Source organism: Neolamprologus multifasciatus, chromosome 7 (genome assembly GCF_963576455.1).
Source record: "Neolamprologus multifasciatus chromosome 7, fNeoMul1.2, whole genome shotgun sequence".
Lineage (NCBI taxonomy): Eukaryota > Metazoa > Chordata > Actinopteri > Cichliformes > Cichlidae > Neolamprologus > Neolamprologus multifasciatus.
Genome location: NC_140445.1, coordinates 49,223,276 through 49,246,446, shown reverse-complemented (window position 1 = coordinate 49,246,446; position 23,171 = coordinate 49,223,276). Strand labels below are relative to the sequence as shown.

Genomic DNA, 23,171 nt, shown 5'->3' with positions numbered 1-23,171 from the left:
ACAATACCCCCATTATAAAAATGTCATTCCATCAAATAGATCATCATTTTTATAAATGCACTGGGACGGCCACACTAAAAAATGACAGACTGTGTCCTCGGCGAGAGTATTCATGTGCAAATCTTTGCTGTAGGTCATCCTCACTCAATGCCTTCCTTTTGGTTTGCCTTTTAACTTGTGGCGGTCCATATTGTTAAAAAAGAGAATACAAGCGATGCCGCCTTTTGTTACTAAGCAGAAAATGCATGAATATGGATTAAGAGGTGTGTGTCTGTGGGAGATTGGGCTTTGTTTCTTAAATCGGCTACCACTGAGCCAGGGGCTTTTAAGAAAATGTCACGCAACCAATGCGTGTGTAAACATTTGTCTGTGTTGTAGCATCAAACATGTGCATATGTGCTCACCGTGCTGGCAGACATTACACGCTATATAAAGCCTAAGTATAATCCATGAGTCATTATGGCTCAAATGACTGTAATTTTTAATTCACCACGATATATAATGCTTCACTATAATCCTTCTCGCCAATAATGACGAATATTTTAAATAAGCTTGATCACACCCGCCATATTATCAGTGAACAGCAGCAGGTAACTCTTCATTCTGATAATAAATCCATTCACAGTCTCAGGAAATCAGTTCAACAGAAGCGTTTTGCAGATGTGTCGGGGCTTTTAGCTTTGAGTTGAACTCAAATGGCATTTAGGGAGCACTTCAGGACATAGTAGGAAGTTATTATTCACAAAAATCTGCCAAACGTATGCAACCTGAGGTGAGTTCATTCTATGTGGGTCAAAAGCAGGACAGCCTCATTAATGAGGTGTAATATCAATTCGATGGCCAGTCAACCAACACTTCCAATAACGATCGCTGGAACGGTTCACAAACCGTTTCTTGCGGTTTAAGATTTTTCTAACAGGCTATATAAACTGGCTGCCAAAACACCATTAGCATTTGGAAGTGAAGCAGTGGGGAGTATTATCCGTTCTCATCTGAGGTATTCTTGGCCACACTATGTGAAGGTCTGCATGACCACTGCCCTCTGCGACCTCCGGGTGATGCAAACGCGCCGGGTGTTTACAGTGTATCTGTAATGGCTATTTTGGGGTGAAGTCGCATGGGGTTTGACCTCTTAAGACTTTTGCTTGTGTTATCTGAGGGTAAAACTACCCACTTCGTTAAGTTCAGTGTGCTACTTTTGGATCTGATGCGACTGTAAAAGTCAATGAGGATTAGTGATATTTTCAGGCAGTGTAGGTTTACACGGGCAACCAAAACTTGTAAAGTAGCTGGGTTTATTGAATGCCGTTGAGTTATTGAGTCTGTAATCTTCTGTTTAAAAATCACATGGACTACGAATGGTTCCAACAATGTGCACGGAAATATGTTAGTAAACATTAGCAAACCTTGAGTTTGTGTCTTTACCATTTATCACCATCACACATGGAACAAAAGTGCCAGCTTTAGGGCCAGTGTTGCCTCTTTGTCATTTTGGTCTGTGTAATTAATGCAGGCCAAAGGGACACAGCAAAGTGATATTTTTATATTTGTCATAACTTTCTGCTTCATTTTTTGAAATTCCCACTGGGATATTTGTCTGCAAGTAGGAGCTATTTTAAATCCAGGGTCAGGCGGATGATGATGGTGGGGAGCACTTCCAACGGAAAAAAAAAGGGAAAGAGCCCAGAGTGGGGTGTTTAAAACAAATCCAAACAAACAATGCTGGCTATTGTCTGGGAGATACTACCGTGTCAGTCTGCATCAGAGACACCAAAAAATTCCCCAGGATATGTCTCCCAAATCCCAGAGCCAAACAAGTCCAGTTATTCTGCATGAGTCACAGTCTCGCTACCAAAGAAAACTGAATGCGAGTGCCAAAGCGCGGATGCGTTGACAGATGAGGACTTTGCTGCCTGCTGGCGGCTCTGAACTTTGATGGAACGGCAAGTGTTGGGAGCTGCTGCAGAACAATTCCTGGAAGGCGTTCTGTGGCCTTGAAAGTGATTTAAGGGTGACAGCTACTGTATCTCTGTGACATTAAGCAGTCAAACTCAAGAACACCCAGTCCTCTCATTCGCTTGATGAAACCCAAATTCTCAAAAGCTATAGCGGCAGCAAACTCAAATCAAAAAGAAAGTCTGAAACTGATCCCCGCTGTAGTTATTATTATTATTTCTTGTTGAAAAAAAAAAGATGAAATATGTCAAACGTTAGAGAAGATATTAAACAAACAAAAGCGGCACATCAAAAATACAAATAACGCATAATAACTGATTGAAAAACTTTGTGAAAGACACCAAGCACTGCAGCTGGTTTTCTCATTATGGAATAAAGGTTTTATCAGTCGATACTTAACCTTAAGTGTTCAGTCCCTTTCAAATGCAGCATCAAGTGAGCTGGATTCATTCATACTGCATCACATAGAAACAAGGTCTTTGTTGTGATCTGCGTTATGTTAGATGAGGTTCCAAGAATTCTCATCCCCCCTGCTGACTTCAAGACCTTGATTGTATAATGAATTCAACTTATTAGACTCCAGTAGCTGTCTCATTAGTCCCCTCTCCCTCTCCCCATGCATATATTTATTGCCCCGCCAAAATTATTTGTGAGAGAATCGCCCTGTTAAATTCCTATTTGGTGCAGAGGAGACCTTTTTCCCTGTGAGTTAGGGTTTCCCAGATTTCCCAAGTGCTTAAATGTACACTAATTAGTCTTTTCTGTGTTGTTTTTCTATTTTGTGTGACTAAAGCTTAAGAAAAAGTATCACATTCCTTTTCTCCAACCTCCAAAGTTGTGATATTAGTTGTTTATTCAACTTGAGATGTGGCTGGAGCAGTGTCGCGAGAAGCACTGAGCAGTGATCAGATGTGTTTGGAGCCACTGCTGGGGGAGGTTTATTTCCAGATGGATGCTGATATTGCCTTCCTCAGAAATACCAGCCAGAAGTCTTTCTATCTACAATAGATTAGCTCAACAATATAATGCGGTGCTGCCGTTTCTGCCAGGCGCTATGAAACTTTAAAAGCAAGTTGAGTTATAATTCTAGTTATACTGATGGGGGAGGGGGTGTTCAGACAAATACCTCTATTATTTTCCAATCTCGCTTTGTAATTCAAATTGATGATAAATTAAGGGTGTGAGATAAAGTGAACGTAGAAGGCAGAATTGTTTCCATCAACATGACAGCTCTCAGCAGGTAGATGCACTGTGTGCCTCCACAGACACTAGTTTGATTACAGTTGTTCTCTCATCTTCTGCTTGTGTTATGCTAACAAACCATTACCAAGTCAGAAACAGAAACAGACCACCCATGCAGCAAGCTAGGTGCACTTCACAATTATTATGCTGCCGTATCGACCAAACTCTCCACAACAAGCCCTATAGCAACACTGCTGTTTTCCCTCCCTTAGCATATTTAAGGATTTTAAGTATTCATTTCCTGTCCACCACATTGTGGGTGGTAATTAGTAGAGGCTACACTCTTCCTTATGTCCTCTGTGACGTTAAAGTCTCCCAGGCAACATCCAGGCTTTAGACGAAAACATGTTGCTGCCGCCTTTGGGCTTTATTTAGAATATTTGACCTGGAAAATTTATTCAGGTGATGGCTCATGTAAACCGAAGAAGAAACTCTGTTCATCAGTCAAATTCATATCTGCAGACCCGGAGCTCAAAATGACACAGCACAAATAAGCTCTTATTGCTCTGATTACTTTGTAATAAAAAGGCGTCAGATCAAAAAAAAGAAAAAGGCTCCTGAGAGAGGATTATGGGCAGTTGTGTGAAACGCACTTGAATGATAAATCAAAAACAACCTTGTTGCTAATGTGATGCTTGCTGTGTAACTGTAATTTTTTTTATGTTTATTTCAACCTCTTGTGGTTTATTGAAAGATATATTTAGGATCACTGAAACAGAAGATGATGGAGAAACTTGTCCTTTTATCTTGGTCGACTGGTTTACGTTACAAAGTCAGAGCCACTGGGAGAAGCTGCTTTCATAACTGCTTTCAAGACCATAAAACTAAATGTCATGCTTCACTTTAGGTATTTAGATCCATCGTTCAGTACTGTTAAAGATGCGAGCAGCAATCTGAAATGCTGTCTGCAGCAACCTCCCAAACATGCACTAAAAACCTCTTTTTTCATTCCTGAGGTCTGTCCTGGGTAGGTAACTCTATGCTGAAGCAGGAAAAGTTGTTTTATAATAGAAGATTTATCAATATATACATATTGATGGACGACTGGGCTTTTTAGCTTCAAGCTTTTACATATCAGGACATAATCCAAAAAATTACAACATCAGATGTTGTAAAAAACTGAAAAAGCACCTTTAGCAGCATTAACTCGAGTTAATCATTTTGTGTATGACTTCGATAATCTCTTTTTGTTTTGTTCCACTCTTCTTTACAATGTAGAGACAGGCCATTGAAAAATATTGGTGTAGTACTTTGATTTTTCTTTTTTTTTGCCATTTTCTTGTACATTTGGTGCTGTTCTTGGTGTCATCATCCTGTTGCATGACCCACTTTTTCCCAAGCTTTAACTATTAGACAGATGGTCTGCCATTTGACTCTGGAATACTTTGAAATACAGAGGACTTCATAGTGAACTCAAAGTGAACTCAGAGTGAGCCTAATGCATCACCGTGCTTGATAGTTGGTATGAAGTGTTGTTGTGAATATGCTGTGTTTTGCTTTCAGTAAACATGGTAAACATCAGTAAACATGAATTAAGGCCAGACTTCTGCACTTTGGTCTTGTTCCAGAAGTCTAGAGATTTGTTTAGATGCAGCTATTTGCTCTATTTCACTTGTACCTACTCGACTCGGCTTAACTTTACTCAGTTTTTAGGGGTTTCTATTAGGTGGCAGTACCTTATATCAGGTACTTTATTAGTGTCTGCATGGCCGGGGTTCCAAGTGAGCTGACCCAATCCAAAATTGTGACGTCAGCAGACTGCAAACCACCGATTGGACAGTCAATGGTGTCACTCGATGAGTTGTGAGAGTGTCTTCTTCACAAAAATCAAAACTGCTATTTTTGAAACTGGCTGCACAAAGATCAGCACCATGGTTCCCGAGCGTGACAAAAAGCCATGCCTCGACGTCCTCCATTGTTGTGTCGCATGCAAATGACATCACACGATTGACGTTTACGTTTCATGACATGCCCTGTACTTCATCTGAGGTTATATTTATCTAATCTTATGTCCTTATACATAAAACCTTAAAACTGAAAGAGGATGCAATTTCTTTCCTGCAGACTGATTTTACGAGCAAAGGTGGTTGATGTTTATCTTTTTTATGCATTGTGAATTAAAAGTACTTTATGCTTCATTTAAAAAAAAAAAACAAACTTTAAAACTGCCCTTAAGTAAATAAATAAATATCCCAGACTACTGTTATCCTCTAAAGACGTTTTTTTTTATCATCAGATGTGTCACATGTTGTACATGTTCACCAATCATTGCTTTTAATGACTTAGGCGGCCACTCCTTACTCACTGATGCTGCACACAGTTCAGTCCTCTGTGCCAATGACAATCATTAGATCACAGCTCTAAATCTCCTGACATGGGCTCATGTCCTAATGGAGCACTGTCAGGCTTCTGACTGAAGCTCTAATGCCATCAAACGTGAACGAAATCCAATTTATTATGATGATAGTCAAAGGGAGCATCAATTAGGTAGAGGGCTGCAACAGAATGTATTTGGATGCAAGCCCATCTGCAGACCCACAGTCATTTAGCTATTGCTCACTCTTCCCCTTGTGTGAAGTGGGAGTCTCATCTCTAAACTGTACTTCACTGTGGATGCTCATGTGTTTTAGGGTGATTGATAACGCACATTAACATGGATTAAGGGCAAGCAAAGCAAGAGAGAGTGCATTTACTCTAATAATGAGACACAGAGGGCGAATAAATATCCAACTACTATCACCCATGGAAGAAAAAGGTTATGTGAATATTCAAAAAGACAGGCCCAAATGTTTTGTCTAAAAATAAAGTTAAGCTGTAGAGAGGAAGACAGCGAGAGAGAGAGAGAGAATTGTAATGTCGAGATTTTGCCTTTACAAACTTCAAAGCTTCTCAGATAAGGAACACTGCAGGCCAAAATAAATAAATTATGACTTTTAGAAAGCATAATAACATGTCGCATACTTTAAAGTTAATGTTTGAACAAAAATAAGACTCGGACAAGGATGTTCATGAGACAGGCCCCGCTTATCGCTGTGTGTAATCTTCAAATAGCCCAAAAATCTTCCACTGCGCTTTTCCTCATCAAACTTCTGACAGATTTGGGTCTCCTGCTGTGTTGTGATGAAAAGTGTGCTGCTAGCTTCGCAGTGGTTACTGCAGCAATTGGTCACTTAATATTTGCTTATGTTCTCAGCGAGTAATGAGGAACATGCAGGCAGATAAATGAAATCTACATGCTTTTTCGTAGAAATGCAGTGTTTCCCCTCAGAACAGCTTTTACATTTACTCAGAGAGTGGGTGTTTCCATGGCCTTTATGTATATTTTAGTTTGATTTGAGACACAGCAAGTATCTAGACCCTCCATCTGTGTCGTGTGTCTGTTCGGCTGAACAGTATGTTCTATTTTAAGTCCCAGGGAGCTATGCACTGTGTGCTGTACTGTGTGTGCCTGTATACATGCACTCCTGTGTATTTACAGTACATACTCTGCTTCACTACCATCAGACTCATTACACAAACCCTTGAACATTTATGTCTTCTTTGCAAACAAGCCGTGCGCCGTGATGCTGTGTACCTTGCCCTTTTATAGCCTGCATAGGGAGCAGGGTGACTCCATGTGACAATACAGGAAAACAAGTAAATAATGTATATAAAAGACCACAGCAGTGAATTGGTTGTGGGGAGTGGGTTTAGAAAGGATGGGAATCCCTCGTTATACTTTACATGCTGTCATCTGACAGTACACTAAAGCTTTCACCAGAAATAAAAAGACTGGAAAAAAATATGAAATGCCACTCTAACAAGTCTCCTGGGACCTCCGTTGCCTGGCTTTCTGAAGAAGGAACAGCTTTTCAGATCAAAAAATGCTTTAAAAGACTTTGACAGAAAAAGCTTGCTGTGCTTCACTTGCAGCTCACAGTCTGTCCATGTGGTCCACAGTAACTTCATCGTATATTGGAATGGTTATGCACAGCATTTATTCCTTGATCTGGGATTGAAACCAATTAACACATAGGAGACGGGGCGGTACCTGTGACAGAGAGTGGGATTCTCCACAGTGTTTGCACAGCTTTAATTTCTTCTAAAATATTTGTTTAGCCTCAGTCAGTTTGGGAGCCTGATATGTTTCTCAATAGCGCATGACCTCACACTCACATGCTTACATGCCATATTTATAAAAAGCAATAGGTTGTGTCTCAGCGAGATAAAGATAATTGTATATCTTATTAAGGTTATGGTTTATCCAGCCTGGAATAGGAGCGTATGTCTTCTTAAGGACAGAGTCTACATTTGAGTCTAATCGTATTGCTGCTCCTCTTGAGTGTGTGTCCATGTATGCAATTCAAGACAGCAGGCATTTTCTCACCTCTAATCACGTGAGATTTTTATCACTTGAGGAAAAAAATTCTCTTTTTGTGCCATTAGCAGAATTCGTGTGACCTGCTGGGGAAAAACATCTTTTCCTCTCTTATTAACGTTGGATGCTTGTTAACTGGTGTAGGCTATCATCCTGCTGCCAGTACTGGCGTTGCCTCCCCTTTTTAAGTCTGTTAAGGTCAACAGCGATTTGGATAAAGGCTAGGTATTTTAATCTGACAAATCTCTCTGCCCTCAGGTTACTTTGAGGTTTCGGTTTTTCATGAATGGCTTCAGATAAAATCTTAAGCTCTGGACCTGTGAAAGACCTCTAATATCTGAGGCATGCATTTGCTCCATAAAACTGACAAACTGACCTGACAGCTTTGCTGCTTTCTGCATCAATTGCCCGAGTGTGCAAAAAGGTGTTAAAGGTGTAAAAATTGCCAAATGGTATTTACTCCACAGCCAGCCCGTTTCATCCTCACTCTGTGATCCATTGTGTACCAGCTGCAAAACAGGCCGTGCCATTGTAAGCAATCAACTTACAGCACATTTTCAAAATTGACATATCTCTACATAATTTTCTCAGTGAGTTTTTGGTTTAAAAATAAGGGAGCTGAAAGATTTGTGCAAAATATTCCACAGCACATGTTGACGTCTTTATTTGACTACCAAAGCTGAAAAATATTCTGTTTACTTGAAAAATTACAACATAATAACATAATAACATTTAATTAATTGATGCTATTCAACTTTCAAAGACCAGAATGGAAATCTGGAACGAATGTTGAGCATTAGTCTGCACAAACATTACCTCACTGTGAACCCAACCATCGGCAGATGTGGCTACTCGTGTAAACTCTTGACCAAAAAACAGAAACATAGCTTGTTTCTGACCTCTAGCACTTTTTAGGTCACCAGCGTGACCTGGTGAACGCTGTCTGCATATTTCTGATAAATCATTTTTGGCTCGTAGGCAGTGCCCCACCACTAGCACCATTTCTCTTCTGACTGTGTGCTCATGTGAAAGAAACTAAACTTTCCAGTCGCCCTCCAAATGGAGCTGTATCTGCGCCATACTTCGGAGTGTTACCAAAACAGCTCGAGAAAAAAGTCGGAGGTTGGTGATGCAACACTGGCTTTGATCCACCAATAAACTGAATTCTTTTTATGACAGGAACACTGATGGGCCTTCTACACCCTTGTTGTTGCTCTCTTTCCTTAGTTTCTCCTTCTCTGTCAGCCTCTGTCAGGTCCTCAATAATTTAGGAGCCGAGCTTGTAATATTTTCCAACTAACTTGTGCAGAAGAAGATTCTTAAGTTTCTCGGCACATACACGCAGCTAAAGCAATCTATGCTCCTGGTACATGTTTGAATGAAGTTTACATGGGATCTTATTGGTTCAAGGAGCAAATAATGTGTGTTTTTATGCAAAATTTGCAAATGGCTTGTATATAAATTATCAGAAACATCAACTTAAACGAATGCACAGAGAGATACTATTTCTGTGCACATAATGAGGCTATTAAAGCAATAAATAAAAAAAAAAAACAGAAACAAGTGTGCCTAAGCGAAATGTACTGCCACCCCATTAATCTTACTTATCATCAGTAGAGGGATGACTACAGCGAAGCTTCGAATGGTGATAATGTGCAAGAGGAATTCATGAACCCCCACAATGCATCGCTTGCAAGCAAAGTGCTCCACAGCAGCTCTGCAATCACAAAACTTTACACTGTGCTGAAAGAGCAGATTCTGTGCAATTCATTAAATATTTGCTCTTCTTAGAGCACCGTACTTTTAATGCATGATATGTGCAGTTTTTCCTTACTGCAACACATAGTTTATAGATTTGCATATCTAAGACATCTAGTTTAAGATGTTCTTTTAATCTCTCAAAAAAAGTCAGTTTTATTAGAATCAACTAAAAAAATGACAACAATTTCAGCTCAGGGAAGTATACATATTCATGATTATCGCTATAATTTACCATGACTTAGACAAGAAAAAGCAAGCATGGAACAACTTTTAGCCCCAGTGTTGTCAGAGTGCCAGTTTCAATTAAACCGAATGCCCATGCGGTCCTGTTATGTAAGCCTTCCGACAGATTTCGGGAAAGGCATCATGGACGCTCACTGCCAGACAAGCTGTCCACACAGTTGGATGGAACTTCCAGAAATCCAAATCAAATATCTTAATCTTTTCTCTCTCCCCCCCTGCTTGTCTTGTTCCCATTAGGAGCCCTGACTCTAAGAAGCAGCCATGTGAGAGAAGCTGTCAGCGAGCAGAGGATGCCCACGTCCAGCTAAAGCGGCCCTTCCCCCCCTCTCTCCCCACCCTCCTTCTCCCTCCCTTCTTCCCACATGAGGACAAGAAGATGACTATCTCCAGCCGGCAGTCCTTCAATGTCCTGACGGTCATCTTCCTCCTACTGTCCACTGCAGGTCTGTGAATTTTAGTTCTAGCCTGTTTTTGAGTCTGTTTATCTGTTCCTCTGCAGACATTAAAATCAGAGTTTCAGGAAGTGCTGCTGACATTACACATGCCCTCAGTTTCTACAAACTTTGGATTTCCCCCAAAATATACGTGTCAGTCCTTTGCATGAGAAGCCACTGCAGTGTTATAAACTGAATTCAGGGAACAGAAAGACTGATGTTGCCATGTGATGGCCAGAAGTCGAGTCAGACACATTTAACATTTGGGTGCTTTCAAACATTTACTGCCAAGAACTTACTTTTATTTGGCAGGAAATGCACTGAACCTTAGGGTGCTCTCTAATTGAGGCCATGCAGCGTAAACTGTAAAAGAGAGCATATTATAACCTCAGAAGCTACAAAGCAAAGAACCCAGCCAACACATATCTCTTAGATATGAAACACACATTATGCAGAAGAAAAAAAAATATGCCGACTGAAGTTTGAAAATGACAAAACAGGGAGGAGGAGGAGGATGAATAGCGAGAGCGAGAAATCAGCGCTATGGCTGGCAGGGCCAAGCAGCAGGTTGAAAACCCATAACAACCAAAAGAGTCAACAGTGAGTTATTTATGTTATTGCCCTCCTCACTCAACATCCGTCTTTAGTTTGAAAATGGCCATCCTCGTGTTCCCAGAAAAATGCGTTACAGAAATGGGTCTATTATGGTATGTTGTAATGTACGGTATGATGTACGGTATGAAGGTATGTTATGAATATGCTATAACTATAAGTATGTACAGGCTGTAGTGAGTACAAGCTATGTACAGGCTATGAACAGGATATAAATATGAAAAACTATACAGAAATATGAAATAAAAAAACTATACAGAAATATGAGATATACTGTTATACAGAAATGTGAACTATGCAAGTTATAAACAGTTGTAAAATTAAAAATTATCATATTGTACAGAATGATTATTTACACAGAATTATACAGTAGTGCAGTTAAGAGGCTATATAAAGTGCTAGTGGTTGTGAGTGGTGGTTCAGTCCATGTTATTATTGTGTGTATGAGGGTACAGTTGTCCATTGTGTGTGTGTGTGTGTGTGTGTGTGTGTGTGTGTGTGTGTGTGTGTGTGTGTAGGTGGTTGTGGGTGTTTGTATGTCCAGTCCATGAGTTTAATGTGGGTCAGATGTCAGGAGGCAGAGTTCAGGAGTCTGACAGCTGTGGGGAAGAAGCTGTTCCGGTACCTGGTGGTCTTAGTCCAGAGGCTCCTGTAGCGCCTCCCAGAGGGCAGGAGGGTGAAGAGTCCATGTGATGGGTGACTGGGGTCTTTGATGATTTTCCCAGCCCTTTTCAGTCACCGCTTCCTGTAGATGTCCTTTATGGCAGGAAGTGGTGCTCCGGCGATGAACTGGGCAGTTTTCACAACCCTCTGCAACGCCTTCCGGTCCGAGGCAGAGCAGTTCCCGTACCAGACTGTTGGTCAGGATGCTCTCGATGTTGTAGTTAACACTAAAGACTAGACAACAGAATAACTTTAAATTGTAAACTGAAAATGTAATTGTGTCTCAGTATATTTACCATCATGAAAATACTGATAATAACTCATTATCATCAAATTATCCTGTTAATCAAAGTGCAACTTTTTTTTTTTTTTTTAAAAAGGCAGATTGATATTAAGCTTATAATTATTATTATTATTTATTTATTTTTTTCATCAAAGCTGTTTTTCAGGCTTGACTAAGAAGAGGTAGAAAAGCCTATCGTGGATTTGGTTTAACACTGTTGACAGACAGACAGACAGACTGTGAGGGAATAGCAGACAAACTAACCAAAGGCAAAGATAATAGCACCAAGAAGGCGCCCACAGTGTATTGTATTTAGCTAAAGAAAAAGGATGCACACATTACATTTACAGCTTACCAAAGATCTGAGTGAATGGGTTACTCGTGAGTAAAAATCATTTTGTCTTCTTTGTCGAGGATCATCGAATGAAACCTTTATGTTTCAGAACAAAGACAAACTGCAGATGCGAGCGCAGTTATGGATAAAAAAAAGTGATGGGTGAGGACTGACTGATGTTTTGATGTTGTGTGTTTGCACCGCTGAGAGAGAGAGAGCCACAGCCGTTTTCAGACCACAGGCAGTAAACAAACTGTAGTTCAGGAGCCAAGCTGTTAACTGTATCCTAAACTTCAAGAGGTGTTAATGAAATTAAGCAGGTGGGTGTGTTTACAACGCTATCGCTTCCAGAAGCAGCTGTTGTTCATTTGAGAAGCCAGAAACTGCCGATGAACTTGTCTGTTTCCAGTTGTGCATCATTAGAGAATTTTATACTCCACTTACAGTGTGGAGGGAACTCTGTTTCTTTATTACCAGGTTACTAACCCTCAGCCGCTGACCCTCTTCTTTTAAAGGGCATAAAAACATGAGCGTACTGCAGAACTTTTTCATGGATTAACCGACTTGTATTGTCAACGCAAGGGTCAAACGAAGAGCTTCCTTTCACTGCTGAAGAAGCCATCCTTGACTTTTAATTCTACCGTGCCCTTCAATAGTGTTTCATTTTACAGCCTCTCCTGCTGAAATTAGCATCACTGAAGCGAAGATGGCCAGCGAGCTCATTATAACCTGAAAGAGGTCTCTTTCAAATGCTGATCTGTCTTGGCCTGAGATGAGTGAAAGACTTCTATCACACTGCCTGCACAAGTGGACCTTGAACTAAATCACAGCCGAAACACTTTAACTGACAACACAGTCATATTTTTTGGGCTCATAAAAGGAAGCGCATATGAGAAGGATAAATAAGCTACAATAAAAACATCAAACTAAGCTCAGTGCACTTCACATGGAGTGACATCATTTCAATTTGTGATTCAGTTGAGAATTCACTCAAAGCCAAACAAGAACACACATTGCCAGAGTGATTCAAATGATATCAGCGTATCTGCAAGCAAGTACAGAAATGCTGATATGAATTAAATGACAGTAAAATGCAGTTTTACATCAATGAAGCCTAAAAATCTCACAGCACTGGCAGCTTATTGATGAAAAAGAAAACATAAGAGAAGGATCAATCAGGTACACGTCCCACGGAGCAGCATCTTTCAAGAAGTGAAAACAGAATTACAGGACCTGCAAATGCCACATATAGAGCTATTAACAAGATTAAAATCTCATTGGTTCACCTGCAGGTAAGTAACAAAAACACTGCTATGCTTACATATAAGCTGTTGTACCTATTTTGTGGAGGATGCTCACATGAAACAAACACCAAAATCCAAAATAATAAAGTGAGTGTATGTACAAGTAATCCTTTAAACATTTGGTCTCTTAGCAGTCAGAGGAAGCGTCTTACACTTTTGTGTGGCTGTAACTAATAATGGTTTTAGAATTGCTTGTTTCAGAGGATGAACTAAGGTGCTGCCGAGTCTCAGTAGATCTATAAGAATTATTTTAGACTTTGAATCATATGCAGTTACTTTAGTAGAGTCCCAGAATAAAATTGTGGAGCTGGAAATGTACAATAGATTTCCTATTAGATACATAAAAAACATTGTCACATAATCCCGGAGACTGCAAAGAAATATAAAAGTGAACTGCACGATGATGCATGCTTCAGTGCATTCTGTATATTTGTCACTATTCTGGCTTCCAGTGCTTATAGGCATTTTGAGAACTTTATGTATAGATTTGGACAGGTCATAGGCTGTTTTAAATGGCTGTGAAACAATGAATATGTCAAACAGGCATTATTATCAGCTTTATAAATAGATAGGTTATTTATTATTATTAGAGTTTGGTTTGCAATTCTTGTGATTTTTTTCTTTTAGTTGATCCTTGCTGGTTGCCAGAATCCATCTTGGAAACATTATTATTTTCCCTCACGAGACAGTAACACATTCACTTTCCCCTAAAGCTGCAGGGACTTGTAAGCGTAGTTCTGGCTGAATGCAAATAAGCCAGAGGACCGCATAAAGCTGCATAAAGAACTGACTGTTTCCACACGTATGGCTTCATCTGCCCAAATGACTGGTTATACTTTTCAGGATGACTTTGGCTTTGATTAATTTCTGTTCAGATTTCTGAAATTTACCTCATTTTACTGAAATTCTTTTTTTAAGTCGTGTATTGTGTATGTGCAGAACAAAAACTGCATTAAAAAACACAACCTATGATACTGTACTGTGATTTAAATAAAAGTGAAACAAGTCCAAGATTAAATAACAGCGTTTAAAACCATATAGTTAGGCGGCACTAGGTTCACAGTGAAACTCTTTGTTCACCTATAAATAGAATGACAAAATAGAAAAACACTCAGATACACACAATCACAAAAAACAGAGGGGATCTTGTTTTTGGAGGGAGGATGAAGCGAGGCGGTCAGCCTAGGGGAAGCAGCGTGCTATATACTCATTTTGTGAAAGTAATCTGAGAAGTATGTTTGTTGTTTCACGTACAGAAGCCACCCTTATGTTTGTATCACGCTTAGGTGTTATCAAAGATTTCCAGTATACCGGAGCACACCTGGCACAGTCAGATCTCTCTTATTAAACCGGTAGAGTAATGCTGTATTCAGACTATATTGTAATAGCATGTGCCATCTGACATCAGCCTCTTCTGTGGAACAAGCAGAGAACTATCCCTCTTGGGGAAAACAGGCCGTCAGAGACTAAACTCTGTAGCCTCAAGAAACTTGTGGGTAAAGACAAGAAATCAAGCTGCGAGTCTGCCACCACCACCTACACATTTTCTAGTTTACTGATGTGTCAGAATCCACTACTGCAACAAGTGCCATTAGGTTCCATAACTTCCAGCTCATACTTCAGTAAGCTCCTATGAAATGTCTGGATGGTGTGACGACATGAAGAAAATAAGACGATGCCGTCTGGTTTGAATGATTAGCTAATCAGTTTGATAGTCTCTGTGTTCCTTCAAGAATAAAAATGCCTGTTTTTGCCATCATGCGCCTGCATGCATAATTTAATATCTACTCTCTGATTATTTTTGCAAGTACACCGTGTTTTGTGTTGCTTGTCCTTCGCCAGAGGTATTAACCGAATTCAATCCACTCGTGTTTCTTCAGAGGCCTCCAAAGAAAACAAGCATTCACGATTATGTTTTTGCAGTTTGGATGCTGTAGGTTGAAAGGTGCTTCCTGGAGAGTTGTTGTCATTTTCAGAACTGGGAGACAAACACAAATTCTGCCTCAAAGGTCATGAGTCCTTTGTTTAGCTCCTGAATATTACATCTACGGTTTCTTTTTTTTCCTCTCCCCCTGTTTCCCACCACTGCAGCCCTCTCTGCTCATTACCGAGTGTGTGAACCTTACTCTGACCACAAAGGGCGGTACCACTTTGGCTTTCACTGCCCACGCCTCTCAGACAACAAGACCTATATGTTCTGCTGCCACCACAACAACACCGCCTTCAAGTACTGCTGCAACGAGACTGAGTTCCAGTTGGTCATGCAGGTCAACCTCACCACCACCCCTGATGGTTATGCACACAAGTGAGTAATAATTTAAGATGCCATTTGAGTCAAATGGATTTACACTGTGAATCTTCTGTGACAAAAATCTGCACTGTCATATTTTTCCCTTTTTTTCTTGGTTTAGAAAAGAGATTAAATAAAACATCACAGTTAGCATCTTCAGGCTTAAATGCTACTCAAGGTTTACCAGTTCAAACATTGCCCATCTTAACAAAGTCAAATATTGGGAATCATGACATACTGATGAGAAATGGGCTGCACAAGACACATATGGACAAGGACTAAATACATGGAGTTTTATACATATTTCCATCAGAGTCTGTTTCTGACCTCTTGTTTTAGGTGTGTGTGTGTGTGTGTGTTTGTTTGTTATCATTATAAGTTTTGTCTCACTGTTCGCTATCAGGCATTATAATTGCCCAATAGGACCTGTGGTAGTAGTAAAGGTGAAAATTAAAGTGTGCCCACTGGAACTTCAGGCAAAAGTTGCATTTGCAAAGAAAAAAATTGCAAGAGTCTTAGCTAGCTTAATGTGCAGAATTTTAATTCAGGCTGTGAGGGTTTTAAAATATTTTAAACATGTCTCACATACCCTCAGCTAACTGTATTTAAAACATAGAACACACTTGTAGGGTTTTATGGGGAAAACATTCCTTTTTCAGGGCAGTAACTACATTGTTTGAAGTCTATGGAGATTATATCAAGTGCAAGAGCAGAGCTGACTGATTTTTTACCAAAAACTTTACAAACAGAGGGACATCATCAGTAGAGAACCTAACAGTGACTCCAGTCCACAAAAATTAAATACCCCAACAACCCCGAATAACCCTAACTTATACTTTCTTTCCACTGTAATCATGGGGGTCAAACCTAGAGATATTTACAATTTATTCACAGAAAAAAACTCCTACAATAAATAACATGAGCATCCTAATACTATAACAGACATTTAAATAATAACAAAAGCATTTTAACAAAAGCCCAAGACAGAAATCATCCCATTCCCTCCTTCTATCCTTAGTGGTACAGCCCAATCACCTGACTGAAAAATGAAAGTCAGGTGGAGTATCCTCATGGGTGCTTCATGAAAACACCATCATCCACCAACCCTGCTAAAACAAAACAAACAATACCAAAACATAACCTGCATGTCACAGTTAATTAGCTTCGCTGAATCTTGGGAGAGCTTTATGTGAGTTGCTACAGCGACAGATGAATTTATCTCAGATCATATGAAACCAGCTTGTTTTGGTCTCCAGACTTTCTTGATGGTATCGTGCTCAGAGACCTTGTTGACACTGACCTACACCTGAAGAGGTATTCAATACCACCACAGAGGAGAGCAGATGCTAAAAACAGCCTGTGTGTTTTGAGTATGTCGCCTCCACATGAAACCCTTTGCAAAGCCGGGTGTTAAGTGCTGGCTATTAAGTATATAGAGTCTATAAAGTCCTAGACTGTTTCAAAGTAAAAGTCTGTGTAACATTGCTGAGCTGTATCTGTGTGGCATTATTAAAAGAACTGCACACATGCCAAGATATGACAGATTTCTCACAGACGACAACTAAACTGAAAGAAGTGCTTATGGCTTGGAGTATAAGCAGATTTAAACTGAGTGAAGGGCACAGAAAAATGTCCCTCTTCTTCTCTGGGAGCACCCAGTGGGAGGCTTGGGTGACAAAACCACAGCTCTTTGTACTAATGCCCTCCCAGCATGCCTCTGTCTCAAACGGTACACAGTGCCCTGCAGCAGGTCATGATATTTCATTTTTAGTGTCAGATGGCCTGTTGGGCCTCTCTTTTATCTTGGCTCAGTGGCCAATAAGACTGCAGGCTTGATATTTACTGCTGGCCAAGTGAGTTAAACTGGCCATAATTTTGCGCTCCCGTCTTACACTTCATGGTTAAAATGGGATTAGAGTTGAGTTGAGTTTGAGGTAAAACTAAAGGCATTTTGACTCCAAGGGTTTTGCTCACAATGTTGTGCGCCGTCTCCTATAAAGTAACAGAGCAGCTGAAATATCGTGTATCTGAAACGTATGGAGAAGTCATCTGAGAGTAAATGTTCAAGAAATTCACAGGAAAACATCAAATATTGTTATATATTTGACAGATAATCCTTTCAATCTGCTGTCTCTGGGAAAGCTGTGATTAATATTGAATGGCGTTGGTGTTAGTGGTGCGGTTCTGATCAGTTTCTCTAAAAACTGTGCACAATCTGCATTCTTTGCTCTGCGATCAGACTGACTCAAATATATCCCTGCATTGTTAGTCTGTTAGAACACATACAAACTAAATTATAGCAGGAAAATGCCTCTGATGCAGAGGTGAGGGAAGGTAAATGCAGTTAAGCATTTACTGACATAGTATTCATTCAAGCAGCTTCGGTGTTTGTTTTAAAGCAGTTTATTCAGATAAACACCCCTAAGGCTGCATCGTTTCCAGACAGAAGCGGATTCAGTTGATTTACTGAATTACAACCACTCGAATATCACTTTTTCTAAGGGCTTTAATCAGTGGAGTCACACTAATTGCATATTAAGGCAAAACTAAAAGAATGGTTTCACTCCAAATAAATCTCTATTTTGAAGTAACACCCTGTGTCATCTCTGCCTCTCAGAGTCAGAATATTTCTTCAGTCTGTGAACATGTGCAATATTTCCACCCTACATGCCCTGAGCATTTAAGCAGCAATGTGACACCACAAGATTATTTTTATTTTTTTTGTGTATGTGTGTAAATTTTGCTTTCCCAACCTCTCAGGAAGCTATTTTCTGAAGCCCTTTCTGCTCATTCACCTTGTTATACTTTATGGATGTGGGTGGATTAAAACAAAAAGTTCAAATGCACCCCACATAAATCCAGCTGGATCATGTAATACATGAAGAAAATTTATGAGAGGTGGAAAAATAAGAGCGCTGATTCTTAGAGAAAACTATGTAAGAGCCAAAACGAGACGTATAAAACTCTCTTGTGCTAATGAAATTCTTTGTCCAATTTAGGAAGCAGTATTTAAGAAGCAGTAAATGGAACAGATGGTGTTTTTTTTCCCCCTATATTTATTTTTTTAAGTTTTTATCAAGGGAGGACTTGATAAATGTCTTGGTCTTGCCACATAAACAGCAAACATTCACACCTGGCAGGCGCTATCGTTACTTTCGGGATTTAAGCCCAGTGTAAGGGTAACTAGATGATGGTTCTGAGGATATGAAAAGTGTTTATCATCATCTTTTTCAGATTATCCAGCATTAATTCTCCCAGTCTGCGTCTCTTGCAGTAATTATACAGCCCTGGTTGGTGTGTGGATCTACGGCTTCTTTGTGATGGTGCTGCTGGCTCTGGACTTTCTCTACTACTCAGCCATAAACTACGAGCTGTGCCGGATCTACCTGGAGAAATGGGGTCTTGGAGGACGCTGGCTGAAGAAGGCTCGGAGTCAGTGGCACAGGTCCATGCCGGAGGAGAGCGAAGCCCAGGCTCAAGCGCAGCCCATGGTCCCCACCCACTTCCAGCCCAGACACAGCCTCAGAGGGGAGAGCCACAGCCCTACGCTCCTGCCCTACAACACATCCACCGCATGGTGAGTCACTGCCCGTCACACGACAGCTGTCAACCTCGATGCCACGGACATAGACAGATGCATTTCTGCAACTACTAAAATTATCTGTCTCTGGTCAAAAGAGAATAAAGCATTAATAGCTACAGATGCTAAGACCCTTTAAAAAATCGTTCCTTTAATTCTGCCTCTTGTCTTGTTTTCTTGTCTGCATGTTTTCTTTTGTGCTCATTGTTTTGTTTGCAGACAGCAACATGGCAAGGAAACTGTGTCTAGCAGGACAAATTAAAACATTTTTAGCATACTTTCCCGAAAGCCAGCAGCAAGGAAGCTCAAACATTCCGGATCCTAATTTCCTAGAGTCGCTCGTTAGGGGCGCACTGTAAACACAAAGATATAGATAGCACACTCGCGATTAGATCCGACCAGTGGTATTACCAGCTGTCAACTCACTGGGTTACAGACTTCAACAGAACTTTTAGAGCTCCACTCCCTTCTGCCCAGCAGGGAATCATTTTCTGCAAAGCGTCTGATCTGTATGCGTCGTTCATCTCAAAATAGCTGCACTCTGTGTCAACATAAACCTTTTTTTTCTTTTATTTTATAGGGGGAATTTGGGTGAGAGATATTTCTTGGTTTTAAGTCTGACCAACTCATTAGGGAGCTATCATTATTAATGAATAGAAAAGAACAGGATAATGTGAAAGCTGCAGTGCCTGCCTGGGGCTCCTAGCTCATATTTAACTTGAATGAGTCGACTGTGAGTCGCATTAGAAATCATTTGTGGAGTTTCTGTGGCAAAACACCATCTGCTATGTGTTCAGTGTATCTTTTTTATTACCGCTGAGAGCAGTCCAAGCCGTCTGAAGGTGTGTTAGGCTGCATGTGACTGCTGTTAGAACATACGCAATGATTTATGATGCCAGGAGTGACCTGTAACATGCCATAGCTGCGGGGAGCTTTTCTTCTACTGCCAGACATTGTTTAAACTTTCAGAATATAGCTGTACAATCGCAGAGCGCAGCCTGAACAACCGTACATTTTTGTGCAGTCGATTTTTCATCCGGTTGTGTGTCTCCAGACACCGTGCACCCTTATCTGTCTCTGATTGTGGCTCAGTCTCCTCCTAGAGGTAGACATCTCTCTCGGGTCATGATAATTTAATGTGGGTAGAGTTTTGACAAATGGCTTTAAGAAGCACTGTGGACTGTAGAAGCCATAGATAGAAGAGCTGAGATGCTGCAGAGGGATCCTGGGGCTGCTCTGCTGGTATAAATGTGGTTAACTAAGACTGAACATATCCGCGGAGCCTCCTCATTAGACATGAAGTCAGTTCAGTATGATAGGACTCATCAATCCTTGACTAGTGAGGTTGACCTGCACTGGCGAGAAGCCAGCATTAAGGCAGAGGAAGTCGATTTAAAAAAAAAAAGGTTTTTGAAATAGCAGCAAACTGCTCATTAACTAAGTGGGCTCGGAAAATGAGAGCAAGATAAGTTCATAGTAATTCATTGTGATGAGTAATGGGAACTGCTTTAGGACTGATAGTGTTTTGGTATCATCTTTTGTAAGATCCCTATCTAAAAATACCAAGAAATGTAACCGCATTTTTTACAAACAAGACTAAATTTACCATGAGCTAAATATGTTCTTGCATAATCATTGACATCAATAATAAAGTGACAGATGCTGCGAGATAAATTCAGTCACGAGCAGTTTCTGGGGCAAGATCAGAATAGCTTTTTGGGGGGAGGGGGAAAGTTTCACACAATAAAACACTTCTGAGAATCCAGATAAGGCTTACACTTTTTCCTATATGTGTTAAGTAACCGTTATGGGCAATTCTCTCTGTGTGTATACCGCAGTTGACGTTGCCCACACGGTGCGTCATTAGATGGGTTTTATTTGCGGGGGTATAGATCTTTATCCCCAGAGAGGATGCAGAGTAATGGCTCAGAAAACTGGGTCCACTTAGTTGGACATCTGTTGGCCAAATGTAAACAACCAGAGATCGGGTCAAGTCCCATTACAGGCCCAGCAGCATCTAAAAACAACCCAGACGCACAGCAACTTTGGAATCCAGCACAAATGGTAACCCATGCAGCAAAGCAGGTCCTGATGGCAAGTCAGGTCTTAAAGAGAGAGAGAGAGGGGGGGGGGGAGAGAGCGCAGCTCTGCACTCAGCGTGTGGGAATCCTGCTTACCACGTTGCACGTAAGCAGGCTGGTATGTGCTGCTGCAGATCTGCTCAGGGTTCAGCGTGGGCGGCCTGAGAAACTGTTATTACTTTTCCTCGGTGGATGCCCTTTATTAAAATCTCATATTCACGTATTCACTTCGGTTTGAATAAAGTACGAAAACGTAACTGTCTCTTTCTTCACCTAACGATGTATGATCCAGGTGAGAGACGAATGATCAGCCTGCCACACCAGGAGTCATGGATTATCATTACAGGGAGGGCACACTGTTTGTTTCCAACCAGAGTTTACTCACAGGGTAATGTCACTCAGTGGAAACAACGGATTTGTGAAAAACACTATTGCAAGCTCATTGTTTTTCTACACGCTATTAGTTCAAGTGCTTATCCTAGTGTTGAATAGGATGGGCAGTTATAGTTTGTCCATTAGCTTGATAAAAAACATATTTATGTGGGAGCTGTTTGGCTTGGACCTTTATGTGCCTTATATCTACTGGCCTGGGGACGCCTTATCCCTGCAAATGACCTAAACAAATGATTATTAAGAGGAGTTCAAGGAAGTCTTTCTGCACTTAAAAGATTGTGGACTTGCTCAGCTAATGAGAAAAAAATAGAAAAAACTAGAACATCACTGATGCAGCTCATCTGGCACATGATCCGTTGTAATTTACAGGTTATTATAATGTGTGAAATACAGAAAGCAGTGATAAGTTTTCCTATCATTGGCTGGCTGTATTGCACAAACTAATGAGAATTCAAATCCACTGAGAACGACAAATATGACCCTGACCTCGAGGGTGATCATTGTGCATAAGTTTGATTAAATCCTGACTCATAATGTCAGCGATTCTTGTAGATTATTGACAGATGGATGGATGACAGACGTCTTCCCAGCTCATTAGTTCTTCGGGTGGATGAGCTGAAAATTAAATCATGATTTCAATAAAACATTCTAATATTTGTGTTTAGGTCAAAGCGGAACATATAAATAAGATTCCTAAATGGTCACCTGATTAATCTTTATACACAATGATTAGACCTAATTAAAATAAAATAATAAAAATACTATAAAAGTAAAATGTATATGTATATACATATAAATGTAATAAAATAATAATAATAATAATAATAATAATAATAATAACAACCTAATAAATACATAACTGACCTATTAAACTATGGTGGCTGTCTTGATGCACGTTGCAACAGTAACTTTAGTAGTAGCAGTCATCCTTAACTCTGCTGCTCTCACACTGAGAGGAGGGGTCATCCTGCGAGGACGTGAACCCGGAGAAGGTGGTGGTGTTGGAGGCCTCAGAGTGGTCGTGGAATGAGTTAAAACCATCAGGCGATAGAGGTTAAATTATCATAGCTGGCTTAGCAGATGATCACATGGAGCTGTTTAAAACTGAAGGAAGCATTGACAACTCAAAATCATCTCATCTCATCTACTTATAATCTGGGCAGGGAAACATTTTTCCCCATTTCCTTTCTTTATGCTTGGTTAAACTATAAAGGTGTAGTCTTATGTTTACCATACAGATGTGCTACCAGATAGCGGTAATGATTTTCACATTTAGCACTCAGTATCCAGTTTAAAATCCATTCACATTAACCCTCTCAAGGCAGGCGTTGCAGATTTGCAACAGTTAAAAACTAACAACCTGATTACCCCACATGCATATTTTATGAGGTTTTTTTTACTCAGAAGTACCACTGCAGGACTTGGTTGTGCATTAGCAACAAAAAGTTTAACTTGAGCCTGAGAGGGTTAATGTGTCCTGGATAACATAGATCAAGTAGCGCTTGAGCTCATATGACCAGGATGCGGTAGCACAAAAACTACTGGGAACCCATTAAGATATCACATTGCCACATAAAAACATTTTGGCGTCACTCATCTTAGCAGGGCTCTCATGTAGCTCTTTAAAAGCACTAAAAC

The 23,171-nt window shown here is 40.3% G+C and overlaps 1 protein-coding gene across 3 annotated transcripts in view; it reads left to right on the top strand.

Annotated features, from left to right (window-relative positions):
• Positions 1-23,171, top strand: part of shisal1b (shisa like 1b) — a 38,780-nt gene that overhangs the window by 8,067 nt on the left and 7,542 nt on the right. For 2 of the 3 annotated variants that reach the window (XM_085165671.1, XM_085165670.1), the window contains exons 2-4: positions 9,797-10,002; positions 15,281-15,494; positions 18,754-19,060. In XM_085165671.1, coding sequence (XP_085021797.1) covers positions 9,936-10,002; positions 15,281-15,494; positions 18,754-19,060 — 588 coding nt within the window. In that variant the 5' untranslated portion in view covers positions 9,797-9,935. Of the gene's footprint in view, positions 1-9,796; positions 10,003-15,280; positions 15,495-18,753; positions 19,061-23,171 lie in introns of those variants that run through there. The other variant, XM_085165672.1, reaches the window with a different exon arrangement.